The sequence below is a fragment of the Protopterus annectens genome, chromosome 1.part1, assembly GCF_019279795.1.
Source record: "Protopterus annectens isolate FY-2018-M chromosome 1.part1, PAN1.0, whole genome shotgun sequence".
Taxonomy (NCBI): domain Eukaryota; kingdom Metazoa; phylum Chordata; order Ceratodontiformes; family Protopteridae; genus Protopterus; species Protopterus annectens.
Window position 1 is genome coordinate 704,929,334 of NC_056726.1, and position 26,500 is coordinate 704,955,833.

Sequence of the window (26,500 nt, forward strand, 5' to 3'; positions counted from 1 at the left end):
CTGTATACTTTTTGTCACAGCAAGGAGACCTACCCCATTCCTGCGGCTCTGACTTTTGCAGTTCGTGGAAAGAAAACATTGCTTACCTAAGAAAACTGGCTTTCTTTGTGAGGACGATCTGTTCCTCAGCCAATAGTGGGTGCATCTGCAGTGGCCATTTGCTCTTCTACAGACCACTCGCTAATTGTTCTATTTTCCTCTGGTGTAGTTCTTCAGGCCACCTTGAACTGAGGGTCTGTTGCATCCTTTTCAGCTCTGTCCAGTGCCCAAATCTAGATATGAAACTAGCATTCTTACTGTGACACAGAGTTTCCTGGGTATGCTCCTGGATGCATCCAGGGAGGAGTCATTTTGAATAGGCTCAGATTCCTTTTTCATTTACTCATACACTATTCCTATTACATATTTTTCAAATTAATTTCACATAGAGATGGGGATTCGAGTCTTTCAGATTGTTTTTCTCCACTGCTTCATTAAGGAGAACATTTGGATGTAACATCCTATTTGGAAGTGTTTCTTTTCCCAGATTATTTCTTTGATAAATGAGGTTCCCATTACATTCAGGATATTTCTCCTAATCAATCTACAGTCCCCGTGAAACAGTTAAGTGACAGGCTTCTGTTAACTTCAAAACCTCATCTGTTTGATTTTGGAAATGTTTTGTACATTTTTGCAGGGGCAATGTCTAGAATACTTCTGTTCTGCTCTGTTCATCTAGAAATTCCTGGATACTATAGCAGATCCTGACACATACCTAAGAACAACAAGAGTTGGTTGGAAAGGAACTAGAACAGTCTAAAACATTTCCAACGGGCTGACAGTTACAGTTCCAGGATAGCTAGTCATAGATGCTTTCCTTTTTCAGCCTTTGTACCTGTCCGATCAGCTGACTCTAGTCATTACCCTTTCGCAACTTATTATCACAGACTCATGTGGATTAAAAGTAATTTAAGTGAAGAACACTTGACACTGAAGGTAAAACCTCATTTTAGAGGGATTCCCCACCTTCTAAACCAATCAAATTTTTTCTTCTGGTTCACATGCTTTCCTTGCCCTACAAGTCATTTAATCAGTGTCAGTTTTTCAAAGGTTTGTATTCCAGAAGCTTCGGACACCTTTCTCAGAGACCAGTTTTTAATATCTCCCTTCCTAGCAACCCTCAGGAAAAATACATTATTCTAGATATGAACCCTTTCAAACATTTTACTTTTTTTCCCTTGAAGCACTTAATGGTTCCATGGAACTTGAAAAATCAATAAATTTCTGTGTCTGGGTCACACTATTAGTCTAGTTAGAATACCTCTTGGGAGTGAGTCTTGGAAATGCATTGGCGGGGACTTCTTATATAGGCTATTAGAAGTATCCACTTGTTTTCTATACCTCTGAGTCTGTCTCTGACTCTAGATACTTCAGAGTTTCTTTAGAGGACAATTCCTAGTAAGACAAGGCATGCGCATTTCTCAGACAGACCACAGAACACAATTTTTAATTAATTACACATCACTACGGTGGTGTGATATATCAACAGAGTTTGGGACAATGGGTTATACCTATATTCTAGAGGGAGTTAGTTCTTTAGCATTCTCAACCCTTCAAGCACCTTACTTTCAATCAGAGCAAAACATAGTCTCAGACAGACAGAGCAGAATGAGGACAGACCCTCATGAAGATAATGGACAGGAGTAAGTCATCCACGTATTTATCTATTTTTGTGGAACACCTAAAGCAAATCTGTTAGCCTCCATCAAAACAGACAAGAAATATCTTTCTGTTTTTATTTCTTTTCAATGCAATTTTCCTTATTCACTCCACCCTTTACAGGTATTTTGGGGATATTTCTGTATATTCAGAAGGACCCTAAAATTTGTTGATTCCTTGTGGTGAATCCCAAGCAATATCATTTCTGCCTTTTATGGAGCTGGCCAAGGGCAGTTACCATAAAGTTCTTCATGAGCTAGATCTACTCACTCAGGTCAGGCAGAGTTTGGTTAATCCCAGTCTATCACATCTTAAACTATCTCCCTGGACTCATACCTTTTAGACGCCCCTTTATTTAAGGACGTACAGCAGTGCTAAAGGAGACACTTAGTCCTGCTGCTAGAAAATCCTGTTTAGACATTTGGAACACTTTTCTAGTTCATGGCTGCCTATAGTCAAGGCCCTATCAAGGATTGCACCACTGGTTCATAAATACTTGTGTGAGTTACTAGACTCTGGTCTTAGTACTACTTTGTTAAGGTACATTTTCTCACCAATTCAATATATCTGTCCATAGATCCATCTCTTTTATTAAATTTTTTCATGGCAAAATAGTTTCTGATTGGAGTGTTTCACCCGAGACTCCCTGGCAAACCCTAGAATCTTAATTATATTCTGAAAAAAAGTTAACCTCATTTCCGTATGAATATTCACTTCCTGCATGTTTGTGCTTCATTAAATGCATATACATTTATGTAAAATAATTTCCTCTTTGCTCTGATATCTGTACGATGAATATTTCAGTTTCTGCTAACTCTCTTGGCAGGGGAACCTTATCTGGTCTTCTTTGGGATAGGCTATCAGTAAGAACTAATCTCTCATGTATGCCCAAGGTAATTTCAGAGCTCCTTTGAATTAAGCCATCAGTCTCCTGGTGTTCTATTCTAATCAACAGAGCCAAAGAGAAAGGATTCTTCATATTCTGGACATGCATAGGTAGCTCAGGTACTAACTTGACAGAAACAGAAATAAGTGTTTTAAAAAAAGCTGGTAGGCTTTGTATTTCTTAAGATTAGACTACAAAATGGCAACCCCTGTTATGCAGATGTTTTCCAGTTGGTTGTCTCTGGCTTTCACCTTTTGTTATACCCACCATGATGGATCATTTCCAGGCAGTACTAACGCACACTTTTCATTGGCCTTCTATTTTTTGATGGCATACTGGAAAAGGTTGGATTCTAGAATTTTGTAGAAAGATTTATATGGTCCTCTGCATATGACTTTGCAATGAATTATTACTAGATTATTTGTTTAGATCCAGCACTGGCACTGCTTAAACCATTCTATAGGGGTTCCTGGTTCCATATTTTTCCTGCTCCTTCCAGACTGAATACATTATGGTATTCTACCCTTAAGCTACTGCAGCAGAGGAAATGATGAACATAGTAGAGTTGTATAAGTTATAATTACCTGTAACAGTGGATGTTCAATGTTTTCACTAGTGCAACACCCACACCCCTAGTAATGTGTTGGGTTATTCTTTTCTGGTTCAGGATGAATAGGCTACTTGTTACCTAGCAGGCAAAAACATCCTGAAGATTTTGCACTTTAACTGCTTTTTTTCCCTCTTAAGTGTTGGCCAATCAGCAATCAGAGTAGATATGAAGGAAGTATTTAGAGCTTTTGAAAGCTTGCTGTTTGCTGCATCTTGGGCAAGAGATAATCCATAGGCAACTGCATTCCAAAAAGACTAAGATGATTGGGAGTTCATATTGTAATCCTATTATAAGCACATTCCTTGCAGTTATTAGGTAACTCCATGTCACTAGTGATGTAGCATAATTTTAATTATAAAAGAGTGTTATGTGCCATTGTCTCAATGTGCAGTATTCATGAAATGAAAGGATCAAGAACAAAGCTAAGAGCAAACTATAAAAAGCAAAGGGACTAATACTGATCCTTGTGATTTACCATAATTAAAGTTTTCTGTCTGAAACGGAGAAATGCTCAGACTGACTTGGATTTTTTTCAGTAACTAACTCTTAAATCAAGTAAGAGTCCAAACTAACGTTGCCGATTTGTAAGTAGGAGAGAGTGAATTAATGGATTGGAGGCTCTAGATACATTTATGAATAGACCAGCTACAATATTTCCATTGTTTAGGCTTTTGCAGGTTTTGTCAATTGCTTTATAAAAAGCAACTTTAGTTTCAGAGCCTTACAAAAGCTATGTTGGGCATCAACGAGCAAACCGAATCTATTTGTCACTGAATAGCTTGGTGGATACTCATTTCTTGAATGTTTTTGTTATCAAGCAAAAACTGACAGTGGAGAGAAAGTGTACTGATGAGGATGTGACTGTTTTGTGTTGAAGGTACTGTAACTGCTTGCTTCAACGGGTCTGGGTTATTCCTAACGTCAGTGACAGATTAGATATATGTAAGTGAGTCGTTTGTCAATATACTTTATGGCCTTTCTGTGGAGCACAAGGTGAAGATTAACTAGCCTGGCAACTATTGTTTTCACTCTCATTCCTCAGTGATATCAGGACTTACCAAATGGAACTAGAAACAGAGTTATAGTCAGAGGTGTAGTACATACTGTTAAAATGTTTCCAAAGGGTTTACTTCTTTGTTTCCTAGAAATATGAAAAAGCAGCATGTAAGTTCTCAGCTCCTCAGTATTGACAAGTTAACTCTGAAAACACAGCCATAGTTTTGTTTTGAAGCAGATGAAATGCATTAGCCTGTCTTATTAGTGCTTTAATATGCTTTCCCTATATTCAGTTCACTCATCCAATGCCGAGTTGCACTTCATTGATTTTTTTGGTATTGAAGATTATAACTTTAAAAATCATTAAAACAGAAAGAAACATTTTAAAGGGGCCAAGCCTCCTGCTCCCCCACCTCACCCTGACTTATATAAACCAGATTTGCGATTACGCTACAATAAGGAAGCTTGAAAAAACCCACTGCAGTATATTGTACCTCCAGCTCTCTTTATGCAAGTCATCACAGCTTCAGTAAATCACATGGATAAAGCCTATGTAGAGTGTAGTTATTTCTTTTCATACCCTTGCAATCCTCTTTCTTTCTCAGTTTGTCTTAGTTCTGCACCTAGAGATGAATTGCAGAGCTCTTATGTTTTCTGCCCTGTGTAGTCAGCTAACAAGCTTATTACTTTGAGTAGCTTTAAACCTTATCATTGATATGACTGTTGGAAACAGAGAAAGAACTCCTTAAGTGAGCTCTTTACCATTGCTTCTTAAGTACAGGTAACAGATTGTGAAACAATAGAAATATCGTAATGATTGATTCCGATGCATTTATAGAGCAGTGCTGTTGTATTTGCCCAATCACTTTACTTTTATTTGTAAATATCATACAAGGCTGTGAATGAAAGAAAGACACAAGGAGAGCAAGGGAACTAGAGAGAAAACATGATCCCCTGACAGTCAACATGCTTATATGCTAATGGACAATTCAGACAATACAGGAACACTGACATCTATTGTGTAGTCTTGATTACAGATGATGTTAAATGGAAAATGCAATATTTATTTCATTGTTAGATTCAGTATTGCCAGTAACATCAAAGTAAGTGTCTCTGTAGAAAATGCTTCTGCTGTAGATGTCAGCAGTGCTTGTCTGGCTTCTTCTATGAACTGCCTATCCCCAAACAGAAGATTAGTTAATCGCAAATAATCAAAGAAACCAGTACACAATCAAGAAACTGTATACCAGGAACACAGTGGAGCACCATATGGAGATTATAGCCCCTTACTTAAATACAGTACCCCCATAGCTGCTCAACCATGGGAAAAGACAGGCAGACTTTAGGAGCAAAATGTGTTGCTGCACAAACTATGATCTTGCAGTTGTGTAGACTGTAGTAAAAGCCATTGGGGAAAAGTGACATTGAAGCATTTGGAAAAGGGAAATCAACATAGATTAAACACATGCAGAACACTTCCATGGAAGCTGTTTCCCTGATAATATGGCTTCCTAAATGAAGTGAATCAGCTGGCTGTTAAGGGTCAGAACTTCCCCAAGCCCTTTTAATATATAACATGGGGGAAGACAAAGGGACAGGGATACCAAACCATTTAATTGCCACCGCGAGAGTGACATCAGTTGCCCCACTCCTCCTGACATTGTCACAGCCTTAAACTAAACTACATACAACCTGGGACAAGAGGAAAATGGAAGGGCAGTCCACAAGTACTCCACTTTGTCTGTTTTTTTTTTGTTACCAGTTAGACAGGCTAGTTACAGGGCCATTTTCAGCCCTGACCTAGGCTCCACCTGAGCTTATGTTACCAGTTAATAACAGAAACAGTTTGTTAGGCCATTTGACCACTGCATGTAAGGCAATTTAACCAAAATGACCATTCAGTGATGGGCTCTATAATACAATGCCAGACAGTAAAGGGAAAGAAAATCAGAGGATATGATTGTCAGTGAAAATAAAAGGCAACTCTGTCATTTGTTTAAAAATTCCACAGGTAATTTAATGGAGTTTCAGTTTAGGACTTAGAATGACTGGGTAGTCAGTACCTACATTTATATGCAGATGCAGCTAGAAGGTTTCTCAAGGCAATATGGTTTGACATACTTTGCTTCCAGGAGGAAAAATGTATGCATGTATGTATTTATTTATTTATTATTTATTGCTTTTGTTGACCAGGGTATTACTACTGAGCCATGGCAGCCCCTTTTTTATTGGAGACATTGTGAAATAAGCTTTGGTTAGAAAGCAGGCAATTTTATACAACAGAGAAAAATGGAAAACTAAAGTTACAAAATGGACATATGAAAATTGAAAGGCATCTATACTATAGATAATCTGCAATCAGTAAAATGTACAGTCTTTACATGCTAATACAAGACAAACTGGCATATTTAAAGAGGTTTAAGATGTTGAATTACAATTTTACATTTATGCGTGGGATAGATAAGAGAGAAGAGGTGTGAGAGTTATGAGTAGAAAGCAAAGAGGAGGTGCAGAAAGGTGAGTACTGTGTATATTTGTTTGGTGATACAAAGAGAAAAGAAAATTGTAATGAAGTTGAGGGAGATGTAAAAGGTAATGCATGTGAATTTGGAGTTTGCTGGAGAGAAACCCTGTCAGGGGTAAGTAGACACAGTAGAAGTAGCAGTAAGTACAAAGGGATAGATGACAGTAGGAGATTTACACTGAGAATATGCCCTGTTGTACTATATAAGGGTACTGTAGTAGGGTAAGTACCAGACTAGTTTAGTTGGGGGGGGGGTGGAAGAAATGAGTCAAATGTTTTTAAAGCATTGTTTTAGCCAATTTTTGAATATGGACAGGCTGATTTATTGTGTTATGGTAATATGGATAGAATTTCAGATTTTGAAGACATAATTTAAACACAAGGGCAGAATGGGAAGCTAACTAGGTGCTAGAGTATTTAAAACAAGTCACTTTTTTTGGAACATGTAGCCATATGGGAAGAATTGGTTCTTCAGGGTGATGCATCAACCAATGCATCAATGAGTTGCATGATAGACGATAAGGTAGTAGTTAGCGTACTAAGGCATGGGAGAACAAGGACGCAAACAGCATGTCAAATAATTGGGCAGTTAGTACTTAAACCCTTAAAATACATGTTTGTCAAAGGGAATGCATACGTGCAGTTTCTTATAAAATTGTTGAAGCCTTGCAAGCATTTATGTTAAAATGGTTTACTATCAAAATGAAGAATGAAGTTTTGGCGAATACAGGAATGCCTAACATCAGTTGGCTGATTCCCATATTGATGGAATTCAATTCTGCAAGTGTCCTCTGAAGTGAATGCCACTATATATTCTCTTATATGTGGTCGATGATAAGAATAGAGATCGTGGTGCAGTGCGGCTTGGGAAATTTATCCCATTTCTTACTGTAGTGCAATCTCGGAGTTGGAATATACACTTTGTAAGGGGTGTGGATTCCATCATTCTGCAGTACTGAACTGTGTTTCCTCATATTGCTGGAAAGCAGGTAGGTAAGTCATAGCAGATAAGAGAAATATGGTTGACATTGAAACTGCCGAATTTGAAATCTTTGATATTTCAATTTGACAATGTTAGCTAATTAATATGCAGAACATCGATGTTTCCGGTCAGAATTTTGACTGGGTTATGTTATGACATCCACAATTTTGATAGTAAACTGTTAAAACATCACAGGGCTGGAATATACAACAATACCACATGTGGGCAATCGGTATAGATTGGGTCCAACATGCAGTAAACAATAAATTAAAAAGTATGCTTGTTAACCAGAAAAATGCAGTGATCTACATGAGCTCATTTTAGGCTGAGCTTGGAGCACTGTATGATTAAGCAACTTGCTCAGCGACACACTGTAAGCAAATGGGGGCTTTCGGAATCAAACCTAGGACTGTTGCAGGGTATAGGTATATCAATCATATCTTTAACTCTCTTCAACAAGATGTCATGCAAATGTGGGCATTAATGCAGGTACTTCAGGAAAACATCTGTGGTGAAAAAAGTCTCAGTATGAAGGGGTTATTGTCTAGCTTATATAGTTTTGGCTTTTAGCAGGTTTCTAGATGACTTGACAGAAATAGGCAGATTCTGAGCTGTTTTCAGCATTACTTCAAGTTAATGTGCAAAAGGTCCGTCAGAGTCAGTGCAATCCTAGGTAGTGGGTATTGTTGAGATGCAGTTGCTGGAATACTGCAAGTGCAGTGCTCAGATAGTACTTTGGAGATTTATATAGTTTATCAGCTAGATAACTTAAGAAAAGAAAGAATCATAAGTATTATGCAGCATGGTCATTTCAAGCTATCTGATATTACGGCCTTGAATAGGTGGAAAAAAATGGAAACTGCAGTTCAATCTGCAACTAGTCCCCTATCTTTAGGCATTGTGATGGTAAGCAAGAGAGAAGGTCACACCTGACTGGATGAATGACTATATGTTTAAGGAAACAGGTGCTTGTTGATGATAGGATTCATGCCCACGTGTCTTACAGAGGATACAATATAGATCCATGGGTCTTAGGTACAGCAGAAGACCAAATAAGAGATACAAGACAATGCCAGCTGGAAACTGAGCAGCTATTAGAGGTACATTCGAACAGGATGAGTAGCAGATTTTAGGGTAAGAGTCATAGACAGCTTGCTAACAAATACTGAAGGAATTCAGAATACCTACAAAAGACAATATAGATAGGTAGATAGAGAGAGATAATTAAATTGATAGATAGATAGATAGATAGATAGATAGATAGATAGATAGATAGATAGATAGATAGTAAGAGAGATAGATAGATAGATAGATAGATAGATAGATAGATAGATAGATAGATAGATAAAAGTATAGATCTAGATGTAGATGTAGATGTAGATGATGTAGATGTAGATGTAGATACAGATACAGATATATAATCAGTCTAACAACTGATTGGCCCCAAAAAGTTGCCAACAAACAAATAAATAAAATGTTGGGCACACTGCAAAGGCTAAGAAAATAAGGTGTCTAGATTTTAGTCTTATGTGGAGTCTTCTGATGCCTTTATATTTTATCTCCAGATATTTTATATAAACAAATACTAGTTTTCTGCATCTTTAGGTCAAAGTTCAGTCCTAATTATTGGTTGTTTCTTTGTTTAGCAAAGAACTCAGCATGCCAGCTGGGTATTTTTTTCCCCCAAATGTTTTGTTAAATTTTACATGAAAAAATAAGGCAACAAAATGACAAAAATATTCTCATTCTAAGACAAAATATTAACCAAGATGGAGAAAACTATTTACAGTATGTACATAGACAGGCCTGAAGTAGAACTGCAGATCACAAGTTAAAATAAATTCTCTTAGCGTGTGTTTCAAATCGGAAAGCATTGTGGTCCATTTGTAGAGTCTCAAGAAGTGATAAAACTTATCCAGGGATTGTTAACAATTGTCTTTGGATAGATTCTAAGTTCCTTCATCTTAGTTTCCACGATTGCTAGGTCTTTTACTAAAGAAAAGAAATCTTCAGCAGTAGGTGAGCAATTAGTTTCCCATCTTCTGATGATGCATTTTCTGGTGATAGCAAGTACTGACCACAATAAATATGAGCTGTTGTTCGTCTGAGAGTAACCTTCATTTACATTGAAAAGAACTAATGATTTGGACAATGAAAAGGAATCAGTGAATAAAAGGGTTGACTTTTGTGTGCAGGAAAATGAACAAGAACATCTCATTATAAGGTATAAGAGGATTCTGACTGTTCCAGCTAAGGCTATTCTTACAGAGGAAAATGTAAAATGAAATTGTATGTATATTGTCTCTACTCTTTTGCTTGGGAGACAATACTGAGAAACTGAATGCAGTATAATGACAGTAGTGAATTAATGAGGAATTATTTCTGAGAAAGAATTATCCAGATCTACAAATTATGTGGTCATACATTGCCCCTTTGAGGGTGTGGACTAGGAAAGAATGGTGCGCAGTGAGAACTAGAAAGGTTACTGGAAATTGAAAAGCCTGCTGTCAGCATACAGTGAACCTGTCATATGTCAGGAGGAGTTCTCATGATCTAAGTGACAGTGGGAGAGACATATTTTGACACTAACACATTCACATATTTAGAGAATTTCTTAGAGGTCAGATGACTAGGTCAGAAATGGGGAAAACATTTAACGGTATATGTCAAACAACAGGCTGAGTACTAGAGAAGAGATGGAAATAAACAATTTAGGAGTCTTCAGACTGGCAGTTACTGGGACTGGAGCAAGCTACCAGTAAGATAGTTATGATTTACTGGTGTGCATTGTGCCAGGCATAGCACCCAGTGAATATAGTTATGTATGAAATAGAAAGGGCTGGTAAGCTGTGAGCCAGGCATGGGACATGTTAGGAAGCCAAAGTCAAACTGGAAGGCAGGAAAAGTGATGAAGGGAGTAAAGGAGGCTGTCTTACTTAAAACCTAGCAAAAAGGAACCAGAAATGAGAGTCTGTCTCAGAGGCTGTTTGGCAGGAAATGTGACAGAATGTGTGAGTACAAACTGCAAAGATGAAACATGTGTTTACAAAAGGCAGTGGTAGAATAAATGTGGTAATAAAAGAAAAGTTTTATTGAAATTGTGTAAGTGGAATGAATAGATGTTTTTCTTTGTTAAGTTTAAGATGTAATCAGTAAACTGTTAATGTAAGATCATGTTTTAATTGAAAAATAGGGCAGATTTAATAACAGCACTCTATTTCTATACCTCTGTGTTTAACATTTAAATTTGGGCAATGCTCAGCATTCACTTAGGTGACATAGTGGTTTACACAGAAGTAGAATGAGCTAGAAGTAAGTACCGTTTATACTTTGTAGAACCACAAGTGCCAATGATGCTGCAACATGATCAAATCTTGTCTCCCAGGATGCAAGTCAATGAATATGGGTTCCTTTTAGGAGGTGTTTTGTGTTATTCAAAATGCGACTTCACCATTTAAACATGAGTGTATTCACTTTCAGAAAGTCAGCACAGGATGGTATTTTTAGCATTAATCCATTTCAGATATAAATAGTCCTCTTTTGTCAAGTCTTCCAATATGCAACCCTTCTATTTATAGTCCTGCATAAAATATTTCATGCTGTCCAATACACATACACACACACACACACACACACACACACACACACACACACACACACATGCACCTACACACCTACTGACACACACACACACACACACACACACACACACAAACACCCACGCACACACCTACAGACACACAAATACACACACCTACAGACACACATACCTACATATACAGACACACACACAACTACAGATACACACACACAGACACACAGGCACGCACACGCACACACACACACACCTACATACACTCACACAGACACACACACGTGTGCACGCGCGCGCGCGCACGCACACACACACACACACACACACACACACACACACACACACACACGCTCACATACACACACACGCACACATGCACACACGCACATACACACACACACACACACACACACACACACACACACACAACACATTCAACATATTTGCACAATTATTTATGTAAATATTTTAGTTATAGCTTGAACAATAACATATGGTTGTTATGTTCATATTTTGTTTTGCAGTATAAACAAGTGGAGCAGTATATGTCCTTCCATAAACTGCCTGCTGATCTGCGCCAGAAAATCCATGATTACTATGAACACAGGTACCAAGGCAAAATCTTTGATGAAGATAGTATTCTAAATGAGCTGAATGATCCACTCAGGGAGGTAAGCATTCATTTTCACTGGATGTTGTGTATAAAACTGCATTGATTAAAAAAAAGAAGTAGAATCTTCTGCAATGAATGAATGTTAGTTTTCAAAGTGAAACAATGAATGAATACTTTATACTAGCAACAATATCCATCTACTGATTCATCTAAGTTCATGTTTCAGACTTGCTCAGCATAGAATACATAACAGTTTAGATGCAAGAGTCTGCAAGACAGTGATGATACTAAATTAATAAACTAGAAACAGTTTAATTAAATGACTTTTAACCACTAATGGGTTATACACAGCATTTTGCATGTCAGCCTGCCAAATCAAAACTCAACTGACAGCTGAAAATGGCTGTTTTACTGCACAAATGTAAAGCAGACCTCTTATAGCTAAAGAAACACTAAAATCAAAGCTAAACACATACACGCTCACATGCATTCATGACAGGATTTAAACTGAGGTTCCACCTGCCTGAGTTGGTTCTAGCTCAGGTGGATGTAAAAGATCTCATGGCATGTACCAAAAAATAAAGGTGTTTTATTTAAAATATACAAGAAAATATGTCAAAACAGAAAAACACTTACATATCCCTAAAATGAAGGATAATGTAACAAAAATATCAGTACAAATGGAGATAGAGGTATAAAAATGAAGAAAGAAAATATACAAGATCTAAGAGAAACACAAACTATTAATAACATTCTCCCATGCCTTTTGTCATAACCATTTCCTTATACAAAGCAAAATATCTGTCACATTCCATTTTTTTATTGAATAGGAGTGTTTTTGTCATAGCTAGCCAAATATGAGCCAAGCAAAAGCAAGGGGGATATCATTCTGCAGAGGAAGAGTTGCCTTCTAAGCCTAAGCATTAAAATGAACAATCATGTAAAGTGTTCTAAAGCAAATTATGAAACTAAAACCACATCCCTAGCCAAAGATAATCATAAGACATTCTTTAACCACATCCAAAATCTAAAAGGAAATGCCCAGCTATGTGCTGAATTGGTTGTAAATGGAATCACTCATATTACACCGGAAGACATTGCCAACCTACTAGCCGACAGATTCAATGCAAACTTCACCCCCCCCATCCCCACCTACCATATTGTGCTTGCCAAGGCCAAAAACAAAGTCTCAATGGAACCAGACAATATCTCAGGTTGTTTACTAAACAATCTTTAAACAAGACGGAGCGGACCCACTTAAAGTTCTGTTTAATCATAGCTTTATAACTGGCTGTGTGCCTGCAGACTGGACAACAGTAAGCCCCCTACACAAAGGGGGACCATCAACTGACCTTGGGAACTACAGACCAATAAGTCTAACCAGCCCCATCTGCAAGGCCATGGAAAGAATTATCATGGCCGTTATCAACAAGGACATATGTGACCTCCAAATGCTGGACTCAACCCAGTTTGGCTTTGTTAAGGGTAGATCATGCTTAATAAATCTGGTAGACCTCTTTGAGAATGTCATCAAAGCCGCGGATGAAAGTAACACAGTGTGCATGGCCTATCTCAACCTTGCCAAGGCTTTTGACTCAATTCCCCACTCTGGCATCATTGAGAAGCTCTCCCAGATAGGGGTTAACCATTACATTACTAGATGGGTAGCCAATTGGCTCACTAATAGAACACACTCTGTCAAAATTGGTGACTCCACCTCCACCAGTAGACACATTACCAGTGGAATACCACAAGGGTCTGTGCTGGTCCCCTTACTGTTTAGCATCTATGTCTCAGAAGTCCAGGACAAAGTAGATGACCTTTGGCTCACCAAGTGTACTGACAATTGCAAACTGGGAGCAATCACTGAGTCCCCCAATGATGTCAACGTATTACAAGAAGGGCTAACCCAAACAAATGATTGGTGGCAAAGCCATGGTCTAAACCCAAATGCAAAAAATGCATTATTATTCCCTTTGGCAAAATAGAATTTCCTACAAATTACAATATTGACAGCACCCTTCTGAGATCCAGCCCATTGATGCAAGACTTGGGAACGCAAGTTGATAGCAGTCTTAACTTTGACCACCAAATTTCCACAGTGGTAAGGAAAGCCTTCTACATAGCACACCTCATAAGCAAGGGCATAGCATCCAGGTCAAGGGATGTTATAACTCCACTGCACTAGATCCTCATCAGACCACTAATAGAGTATAATGCACCCTTTTGCATGTACCTCACCAGACACCTGCAGCAGCTGAAGAGACCTCAGAGGTTTCTCACTAAGAAAATACAGGGACTCTAATCCGTGGACAGGCTGAAAGCCCTGTCAATTTACTCTGTAGCTTATAAGCTGCTGAGAGGTGAATTGTGCCTGACCTATATAGCAATCTCCAGCCCTGCCTTAATAGAAATGATGCACATTCACAAGTCAAGTGGCACAAGAGTGACTCTGTCAAGGGATCTTAACCTGACTCCTGATATTAACAGAACATGCTGGAGAGACAGATATGTTTCCCAGAGACTGTGGCTCCTTTGGAATAGACTTCCTATTCACATAAAACAGACCTCCTCACTGACCCTGTTCAAATGCAGCCTAGATAATTGGATGGGAGACCACAAATTCACCCCTGGGTTAGCACCCATGTCTCTCATGGACAGGGGTAGCCAGGTTGATCACAGACTCCCTCTGTTCATAAAGTTGTTCAGAAAACTACCCAAAAAGAACAAATGGGGATATTTGGGATTAACATGGCTAGGCTTGTAAAGGCTCTAGGACCACTAGCCTAGTAACCTCCTACAAACCTATGATAAGTAATAGCCATACCATCTTTTTTTGATTTTGAGGTCGCTTATAACATCTCGGAAAATAACCATAAATTATATCCCCTAAATGTGTAACTCCTCACTGTTGTCTTATATAATCTCATGAGATCTGAACTTTGGGACAGATAAAAAATACATGTGATAATGTTTCTATTTGTTTGTAATGCAAACAGTACCTATCTCCTACAACATTATATTTCATATCGCCATTTACTGTCAATTTCTCTAACATAAGTCACCATAGAAAATCTTTTGCTTTATCTCAGTTCTTAAATGAGTTTTGAACACCTTTATTGACTTATCACTTAAGACATAGACTGACAAGCATTTATATGAACGAAAACAAACCGTGTTAACATGCTCACATTTATGCAGTTGTCAATCCACATTACATAAATTGATAAATTCCAGCCTTTTCTTAAACCCCACTCCTCCTCCAGAATATTATTCTGCATGTATTGTTTACACAATTTTAATTTCTTTCTATGTAATTTGCTCCTACCTTTTTCTAAAGGTCACACTTCCAATTATTTTATCTCTGTTACAGTATTCACTACTTCAAATACAGTTGTTTTATACTTTGCTTTCCATTTTCTAGTAGTTGTTTTTTTGACAGCCACCAGAGTTAAACTTAGCAAAGCCTTAGTATAACTAGATAATTCAGATCCTGTATCCCAGTTCAAAAAATCATTTATTGCGTTTCGACCATTTGCTCACCCAATATTTATGACATAGTACACTGTACATAATTTTTAAAGTCTGCCAGCTCATTATACACCCAAAACAGATGTTCTCCCTTGTGCTTCCTTCTTGCCCATCCCATCTCAGACATATGCCATCTACTTGAGAAAAATTCTTTAGAGTCTGACTTTGGTATAAAATATCTATGCAAACACTTCCAAGCAAAAATCCTGAATCTTCTAGACCTTGTTCATATTTGGGAGCCATACATATGCCTTACCATCAATTCCTTGTGAATTACTTATCCAATATTTCTTTCCAATCTTTTCAAAAATCGTTTGATTGATTCCTATAGTTATAGTGAAATATTTTATATTCCCTTCTAATTAGTTATTTTTAACAACAGCTTCTGCTCTAGATGCAAATAAAACCTCTACCAGAGCGGGTCCCTTTCACTTAGGATTCCTCTATTCTATTTTCTTTGGCTATACTCTATCAATCCTTGATAGGGAAGGCAGTCTCTAGCCTGGTCGTCCAAATGTCTTCTTGGCTTCTTACCACCCTAATAACCCCCCCTCTCTAGTTATTGCTTCCAGTACCTTGGTTCCTTTGACAGTTTTCTCCAGTAAATTCCAACCCCCTTATGTATTCTGTGTACCCCTAATTGCAGTCATACCTATCCTTTCTCCATTTTTCATGTTGGCTTAGTTCTTAGCATACTTTATGCTGCTTTAAAAATATAATATTTTTCATGGCTGCTGTTATTTTTCTTAAGGATCTGCATCAAAATCTCACCATCTCCTTATTTCTTGAATTTACCCTTGCTTCATCATTGCATTCAACTTTGAAGTAGAGATTTCAGATTGTATTTTGTACATAAGCCTTAACTGTGTAGTTCTAAAATATCCATTCAAATCACGTAATCCCAAATGACCTTGTTCTATTAGAAGGATTAACTCATTCCACTTAACCCTTTCCTTTTTCCCCTCCCAGATAATATCCTTCAACTCTTTACTTACTGCCCACAACTTCTCTCGTTGATAAAAATATGGCTGACTTGTATATAAAACTAAAAGGACTAAAACATTTTCACTGCTTGTATCTTGCTGTCTGTATCAATAAACAAGAGCATCCAGTTTCGTATATTATCTTTTCTTTAGTCTCTTCCCACATACCCTTTAGCTGTCATAACACAATCCTTTTAGTCCATACTCCTAAATACTTAATTTTATCATGTCCCCATAAATATGGGTATCGCTGAACCAATTCATGTGTGGATACATAGTTTACAGCTATAGTCTTTGTTATGTCTTCATTAATTTTATATCCCAGAAATCCTTAAAATTGTCTTAGAATAGTCCGCAACACTGACATGTCCTTTTATGGTTTTATTAGGTACAAAATAATATTGTCTGCAAATAAAGCCATTTTTTCTTGATTACCATACCAATTATATCCTTGAATTTCTGAGTCCCTTACTTTCTCTTTGCAAATGGCTCTGAATGTAATGCCAGTAATTAAAGGGAAAGATGCTGTGCCTGGTTCCTCTCTTTAGATACAACTTATCAGAGAAGAACCCTCCCACTTTAATTTGCCTCCAATCCCTCATATATCCTCTAAATTAATGCAGTTATTGCATCAGGGAATGCAAATGCTTCCATTGACCTACTCTTAAAATCCTAGTTTACTCTGTCAAATGCATTCTCTGCACTAAAACCCACCAAAAAACTTCTGATTTCTTATATTCTGCTTCCCTGTCGATCATCATTGTTCTGTTAATGTTGCCAAAATTTACCTCCCCTCCATAAAACCACCTTTTTCATTCTTTTAGCTATTATAGAAATAAACACTTTTTCTATTCATGATTTAAAACTGAAATAAGCCTTTATGAGGCTGGGTCTGATGGGTGTTTACCATCTTTAGGTATTATGACCACCACAGTTTTCTTCCAGGATGGTGGTGCTTCCCCCTTTTTAAAATACTGCTAACCAAAACCTTCCAGGTCTTTTTTTAACTCATAGCTCCAAACTTCTCAGGAATACTTTCAATTCCAGAACTTTCCTGAAGATTGATTATACATCACCATCTATATCTCATCTTCCCCTGTCTTAACTGTTAATTGTTTATTTTTATTTATTTACTTATTATTTGTTAACCTGAATTGGAACGATGCCAATTTTCAGTGGAGGCCGGGGGGGAAATGCTCCAGACTCATGTCTTTGCACCATGGGAGGAAACTGGAGCATCTGGAGGAAACCCACACGAACGTAGGGAGGACATGCAGACTCTACACAGAAGGCAGCCCAGCCAAGAATCAGAGTGAAGAACTTCTTGCTGTGAGGTGACAGCTCTACCACTGCACCACTGCCCCATCCAGAAAACTATCCAGAGATCCTTGTTGAGCCTCATCTACCTCTAGCATTGGCATACCCACGTTTTCCATAAATATTTTCATTTCTGCTTTTTCTTAACACATTCCTCTCCTTTATAATAATTTTCATAAAACTTCCAAAATATTTCTAATACGTCTACAGGATCTCTGGATAGTTTTCTTTTATAGGCTACCTATGTTTAGCAACAACCCCTTCTACTTTCTTTTGCTTAAGCTGCTGCATTAAAAGTTTTTGTGCTTTGGATTTATTATAAAAAAAAAAAAAAACAGTTTCTTAACAGCTGTCATTCTAAACTTATATATATTATCCAGATACTGCCTTATTTTATCTTTAGCTCTGCACATTTGTGCAATATCCCCCTTATTCTGCAATACATTAACCTTTGCTAGCTCCTCTAAGTAATTCTTGTTACTTAACCATCTGTTTTTCTTTAATTTATACTCTATTTTTAAACTGTAGTTTCATTTTATTCCACTCACTACCATAACGTTTGAAGAAATTTTTATCTTCCCTAATAACACTCGAATAATTCCCACTACCCATTCCTTAAATTCCTATCTTTTTAACAGGTAGGTGAAGAAGCACCAGTGTCTCATCTGTACTTCATCACCCTGCATTTTTCTCTTAGCTGTTATTGGTGCATGATCTAAAATAGTTATTAGATGTGTGTGTCAATGCTTTCAAGTGCACATGCTGCTGTGAAATATCATTTCTGTCTAGTCTAGCCCAGTTATTGTACTTTGGGGAATAATATATAAATTCTCTGCAAGCTCTTACTGCTGCATTCACATCTTCCATACCAGATATTTTCATAAACTACTTTGGAAACCTACGTATTTGTTATATTTTCCCTTACAGTTCACCAGATATATCCTCACTTTTGAAAGCCAAGTTCCTGTCATCTCCTATAAGAATTATTCCCTGCTGCAAACTAATTATTTCTCCCAAAATTTTCTTAAGTTCTATAATAGCAGTTTTAGATGGAATATAAATACATTCCAGTATAATCCTCCTCCCTTGCCAGTAGCACCTTGCTTCAGCAAATCTACAATTTCTATATTTTATTCCCTCTTCTGTCACTGTTGGAGCTCCTTTAGTATTTGGTGAAGTTCGACCCTTTTCTTTTGTCCCTGATAATTGTGCTGAATTTCCCTCCTGAAATCCTTTTTATCAAATTCACATGCCCACTTCTTTCCAAGTCTGTCTTCTGTAGCATTACTATTTGCACTTGGCATTTCTTAATATAATTCAGTATTCTTTCCTTCTTGCCTATACCTCTGAGACAATTCACATTCCAGAATAGTATGTTTAGTTTTGCCATTATGACAAGAACCTATTATTCTGACCTATTATATATGACAGCTTTTTTAAATGTCTATTTCCTGCTTTCATGTTACATGCACATGCTTGGCAGGTTGATCTTTTATACAGTTGTTTTTTGTCAGCTCCATTAGAACCTATGTCACATTTTACAAGACTTTTTGTTTTAATGAAAACCCTCAAACAAAAAAAAAGAAACTCTCCCCAATCACCCCAGAACCTATTAGCTTAAAACAACCACTCAAAACTATGTACTTTTTCAAATAATGAAGTCTAACCCTCCTGATAGCAAAAATAGTACTGACTCGACAGCTGCTTGCACAGGTAATACTTAACCAGAAATTAAGGTTATCCATACTAAGATGCATGTTTCGTTCTTAAATCAATTTTGTCTGATTTTGTAGGTAATTGTGCAGTAGTATCTAGATGATCTCAAGGGTAAATATAATAAAATTTGTCATTATTCTTTCATAACAAACTTTTCTTATTGATCAATTTCATTCATATACAATTTCCATAATTATGTTTTTCTTATCCATTCACTAATTTCAGTATTAGTAGTATATTTCACCATCTTAGCCCTTCTAAGTTTTTCCCACCAAGTTCAATATTGTATTTGTATTAATTCTGAAAAAAAAGGCTTTTGTTTTGTTTGATTTCTAAATAGCAAAATCTGATGTAAACATAAAATACACAAATATGCAATAGGATGTTTTAAATTTAACCCTCCTTTATCAACTATATTATAAATAATCCCTCTTTTAATGGTATTTATTCTAGATCTCCAGAACAGTTGACATATAAGTTGTTCACATTGTTTATCTAAATGACTAAGAAAGGCATCTATAGTACCTAAATAACCAAATTTCCCAAAATTATAGCATTAATAAGATACACTCTTTAAAACTTGGTCTAAAAGTTTTCCACAATACCATTTTCTTCTGAATATCTTCAAACAATATTTTCCATTGTAGAGCAACAATGTTATAATTACCAAATGTTATGCTCCATTAGCCTGATTAGTCTGATATGTAAGGCTATGGAACACATCATAATGGACCTAATTAACAAGGATATAGGGAATCTCCAAACTCTAGATCCCATGCAGTTTGTTTTTTTTGAAAGGTAGATCATGCCTGCTCAAAATGGTTGACTTGTTTGTGTCAGTCACCAGAGCTCTGGATGAGGGCAAGGCAGTTCATACAGCCTACCTCAATCTGGTCAAGGCATTTGATACCATTCCTCACTCGGGAATTATTGATAAACTCACCAAACTAGGCATCAACCCCTATATTACTAGGTGGGTTGCAAACTGGCTCACAGATAGAACCCACAGTGTGAAAATAACGTACTCCAAGTCAGACTGCTGACCGGTCATAAGTGGAGTCTCACAGGGATCGATCCTGATTCCTCTTCTGTTTGGCATGTAATTTTCAGAAGTCCAGGCCAACATGGAGGTACTCTGGCTGACCAACTTTACTCCTAGAGAAAGGCCTCACTGAGACCAAGAGTGGTTTTGAAACCATGGCCTTAATCTTAATGCCAAAAAATGCTTCATCATCCCCTTTGGGAAAAACTCAGTTCCCACTAATTACTACATCAATGGTAGCTCACTGAACACTGAAGGTATTAATAGAGATCTAGGGAGACAGGTTGACAGCAACCTCTCCTTCGACCACCACATTGCCATTGTGGCCAGAAAGTCCTTCTATGTGGCACATCTTATTACCAAGGGTTTTGCATGCAGGAAGAAAGAGGTCATCATCTCTCTCTACTTTTCCCTCATTAGGCCAATCATTGAGTATAATGCCCCATTTGGCATGTACATCACTAGACACATGCAACAACTGGAAAGGCCACAAAAGGATCCTAGGCCTTAAACACATGTCCTACATGGACAGACTCATATCATCTACTAAGAGATGATCTCTACTTGACTTACAAAGCCATGTCTGACCCAGATCTGGCAGAAATGCTACATCTAAAGAAATCCCAATCCCTCCACCACACACTCCAGAGACCTCAACCTCATTACCACAATCAACAGAACAAGCTGAAGAGACAGGTTCATAACCCAGAGACTGCCCATGCTCTGGAATAGACTTTCTATACATGTCAAGCAGAGCACCTCACTGGCCCTTTCAAGAGAAATCTTGATGAGTGGATGGGAAATAGAAAGTTCACCTCAGGGATCACTCCAATGGATCTACTTGATAGAGGCACTGGGAATTAACATTGGGCAGCATGATGCCAGGGCACTCCTATGGGCTAGGTGTGTCAAGGCTTTAGGGCCATTAGCCTAGTACACACCTATGACCCAATGAACCTAAAAGTTCAATTGTATCCATAGAGAATTTTATGCCATTGTTTTTCTTTATTGTCTCCAACTTCTTTGCTCTTTTTCAGATTAATATTTAATCTAAACCATTTTTAAATGTAATTCTACTTTCATCATGACAGGATCTGCATAAGTCAATTTTATTTAGCTATAACAACAATATCATCTGCATAAGACAGGATAAGTCATATATTGCAGTCTATTTTTGCTGATCAGATAGTACATTCATTGAAGAGCTATTCATCGACAATGTACCATTGATAATCTGTTTTAACAGGCATATCATTGTAAATAATCGCATCAAACTGTCATATTTGGCCCAGAGAAACAAAACAGCATGTGGTAAGTATTGGAGGGCCGTTCAACAAACCCTGTTCATATGGACCCCCAGTAATAATATATACCAACTCCAAAATTGCACTACAGTGGGGGAATGATAAATTTGCTTATTCTACCATAATGCAGTCTTAGTCAGAACTACATGCTGTTTTGTTTCTGTGGGCCAGTTATTATATTTGCCTTTTCCCCACTGTAGTGCAATCTCTGAGTTGGTATATATCATTAAAAGGGGGTATTGGGGTCACAGCCCTCCACATGAGCAGGTTAGGTGAATGGCCCTCCATTATGTACTACATGCTGTTAGTTTCTGTGGGCCAACTATGACTGGTCGATGAGATTATTTATGATGACATGCCTGTTCATTAAAAGGAATGATCGATGGTGTGTTGCCAATAAATACCTGTTCAAGAAATGTGCATTTCGATCAGTAAACATAGACCCCATATATTGACTGTATTAAGAAGGTGCAAGTTGCCATTTCTAATCATATAGTAACTTTTTCTACAACAATATTCATTATTAATGCAAAAAGGATGTTACTTAACTAGCATACTTGACAAACCCCTTTTTGCACAGAAATATAACCTGTTCTTCAGTCATTAACTATTGCTGTTATACAAGCATTCGTACATGCTGGTTTACTAAAAAGTATGATTTAAATATTGATATTATATGCCTGTAAAATATCCTATGGATGTCTTCTATCAATATTGTCAAATGCTTTTTCAATGACAAAACCAACTATTCATGCATCTTTAATATTTGTAATATTATATACTATTTCCTTAATTAGCATCATGATTTTTCTTGTCTATGTCTAATATCGGATCCCTATCAGATGATAGAAACTTCACTTGACTGAATCCCATTTGACTGAGACCATAAGACTGAAATTTCAAAATACTGAACAATCACTTGACTGAAACCCATAATAGTGAAATCTTAACAATGCTGAATTTCAACATACTGAATTGTAAAGTGGATGATCTAAAACCAGAATAGGTGGGGGGAGGGGGGTTCCCCACTGTAGTGTGATCCTGGAGTTAGTATATATAGTTGGGGGTGGGGGCACAGCCCCCCACCTATTTTGGTTTTATATCGTCCAATTGACAATTCAGTATGTTAAAATTTAGCATTGTAAGATTTCAGTATTATGGGTTTCAGTCAAGTGATTTTTCAGTATTTTGAAATTTAAGTCTTATGGTCTCAGTCAAATGAGTTTCAATCATATGAAGTTTCTATCATCTTATAGGGATCCCCTAATACCATATATTCCTTCTTTCCATACTTCATGAAATATTTTTTTTTCCAATCTTAACTTCATCATTTTCATTAATAATTTATAGTCAACACGCATTAATGTTAAAAGCCTCAAATTTTCTAAATTATCTTTACTACCTTTTCTCCATATTAGTTTAATAATTCCTTCATATATTCTATCATTCTGTATGCAATTTTCCTTTCATGTATTAAGAGGAGTAACTAATATGTTATTCTGAGTAACATCAAGATGTTTATACCTGGTATAATCCAATCTCTCTGGTCCAAGAACTGATAAAGCATTCATAGCACACAATAAACTTAAGAGCTTCTGTAGTTATTCATTAAAGTAATGCATCATTAGCTTTGTCAGACAAACTCATACTATTCCATTTCCTTTGTTTATGTACTATATTATCAATATATTTCTTATTTAAATGTAATACGACTTTTAGCTATATCATCTTGTGTTGTAAGTAGTGTAGTACTATCTGATCATGTGACACAATGTAAAACTAACCTTTGTAATTTTATTTTCTTACCTAGAAAGGGTAAAATGTCTTATTCTGTACATTTGTACAAGGCACATTTGCTTTTGTAATAACTTTTGCAGTTTGTCATCATTTAGCTTATACATTTCTTTTTCTCTAGGAACAATTTAGTGTCACATTCATTATATGTCAGCATTTGTATAATCATTTTCTGTATGTTTACTTCTCATTCTCCAAATAATGATGTTCAAAGTTAAGATACATTTTTTAAGGTTCAATTAATAATCAGATCATCAAGTTGTCCAGTTATGATATGCAAATCTCAATGTGATATGGTCATTCCATAATATCTTAACTTCTGCATCTAATAAATCCTTAAGATGGACAGCATTCAGTTATTTAATTCCTTTCTCTGTTTTATCCACATCACTATTAGTACCTGTAATATCCATACAGCTTCATGATCCACCATCCTGAAGTGTGTGCAGCCCCTCTCAGCTGCCACGGCACCAGGGGCAGGAGACATGAGCTCATCCTCACAAAAGAGTAAGGGAAGTTCCATGGTGCCCTAGGCAAATTTCCCCTAGTCAGTATAAATGCTCCCTTGAGTCATCCTGACAAGAAGCCACTGTCATAGTGCGATTAGCCCACTCAGCAAAAGAAAATAAATAAATAAGCATTTTGATAAGTACTAAACTAACAGTTTTTTACTTATCTGTCTGAGTAGATTGCAGTGAGGCTTTGACATTTGATGCTGATTTCCTTTCATATTGTAAAATATGTGTAACTTAAAATGAAGAATGAATGTCTACTGTCATATACTAAAACCCTGGCCATGAGCAGACAATCCATTTTCCATGTTTGTTCTAAAAATACTTCAATAATGGAATTCTGAACTAAAGGTAATACTATTTTTGAATGACTATGAAGTATTTTTAAAGCGATGAAATTGTGCATATTTTATATGTGGGGGAAGCTCCCCTTGCCTTTTCAAATGCTACCACTTAATATAACAAGTACAGAGGTTCCTATACCTTAGAGGAAAAATATATTCTACAATATAGCAACCTTGGAAGAAACAAGGTGCCTCACACAGTGTAACACCCCTTTTTGCAAATGCAATGCTGGGCATTGCAGTTAATGAATTTTGTGATTTTCGTAAAAGTTTAGATCTGATCTATTTTATTCAGAGAAATACTTTTCAAACATGGAAGAAGCCATCATGTTTTCTGCTACCCTTATTTATTTATCTAATTCAAACTATTTGAATCCTAAGTTTATGGCAGTTATAGTGAAAGCCATGTAGTGTATCATTTGTGTCCTATACAGGTACACAACACAGTAATTCATGTCACTGTGTTGTGTCCTATACAGGTACACAACACAGTGACATGAATTACAAACACTTTAGCATCCATAGGTTCATTGGTTCATGCTTGGCTAATGACCATCAGGGTCTTTACAAGCCAAGCTGTGTAACCCAGCCCAGTTTTGTCCTGCCATTTAGAAGCTTACTTAAGTACAAATTTTAAACTTGACAAGTTTTATCTGAAGAAGTCTGTATGTTTTTAGACAAAAGTGCTTATTTGTTTTATATTTTGACTATTAAAATTCATTTTATATGTTTATTGAGCATCGGGTATTCATCACCAGAGTTTTCAGCATTGAGTATTAGTTTGGTGTGTTTGTTGCTCACCGGGCAAGGTTATGTCATTTACCACCAGTTCTGCACACTGTTGCATATTACTTTTAAAATTCCTGACATAGCTGGAGAAGGCCTTATGATTGTCCTTAGCCTGGGAGGTTATCCTGGCCTCATTACTGGCCTTCTTCAATGTTATTAGACCTCTTACTTTCTTGTTTAGTTGAATAAGAAAACTCTTGCCTCTGTGAGAGTAGCTCTTTCTGATTTTTGCTCCAACTTTCTTTTTGTTATATAGCTTGTTAAGGTAAGGAATCCACCAGTGTAGTTTGTGTTGGATGTTAGATCTGGGCTTACTGCTTGTAGATATGGCAGCCTCAATGCAACCATTTACATTTTTGTACAAGATTTCTGTAAATTACTCTGCACACATAGCTGTGTTCTGTGGGTTTGGAGGAGCCAAGAAATTTGACAAACTGTCACTTAACAGGATGTAGTTTGCTTTAGTATAGTTTCTAACTGCTACCGGTTTAGTTGGTCTTTCTGGGTTGAATTCTGTTTCAAGGAAGACAGCTTTATGATCTGACTTCACTAATGAGGATGTACCATGGGGAGGGAGAAGAAGGGGCCAATATGCTCCAATGTTGGTGAGTCCTAGGTCCAGATGTTTGATCCTTTAGTTGGAGAGTGCAGTATCTGATCTAGGGTGTTTGTGTTGATGAAGTCCAGGCAACACTGTCCCTGTAAGTTGGAGGCAGTGTATGTTTCCCAGTGTATAGAGGGGTAGCTAAAGTCTCCCATGACTAGGGTATTTGGTTCGATGGTGAGCACCTCAAGGAGCTCTAGGTTAGAGTTGTGAGCTTTGTGAGTCAAAGAAGGCAACTTGTAGCTGGTTAGTACACGGTAGGGATCCGTCTCTATGGAGACTTGGATGTGGATGAACTGCAGGGCCTCATCCTGTTTAACTAACCTAAAGTTGTATTTGCTGATAACATAGATTGAGGCACCTGTACCTTTCACCCCTGTTTGTGCTGCTGCTGGTCTAGATGTGTGAAAGATACTGTAACCTTCCACTGTCAGACTACTTTCTGTATCTATAACCAAGCCTTGGTAACAGCACACATGTCTATATTCTTAGAGTGAGGACAGCATGTAAGATGTGATGTTTTTTGTTTAGGCAGTGACACCTTAAGGTTGCTTTCAGATTCTTTTTTTTTTTTTTGCTATGTTGGTAGCCTTGTCATTTTGACATTTCCTAAAAAGGGTGTAAGGGGATAGATAGAGTTTTTACCAATATCCGAAAGTT

At 37.1% G+C, this 26,500-nt stretch overlaps 1 protein-coding gene across 2 annotated transcripts in view; it reads left to right on the forward strand.

The window, feature by feature from the left end:
* Positions 1–26,500, forward strand: part of HCN1 (hyperpolarization activated cyclic nucleotide gated potassium channel 1) — a 1,641,266-nt gene that overhangs the window by 1,386,752 nt on the left and 228,014 nt on the right. For both annotated transcript variants that reach the window (XM_044077699.1, XR_006365568.1), the window contains exon 5: positions 11,816–11,962. In XM_044077699.1, the coding sequence (XP_043933634.1) occupies positions 11,816–11,962 (147 nt within the window). The remainder of the gene's footprint in view (positions 1–11,815; positions 11,963–26,500) is intronic.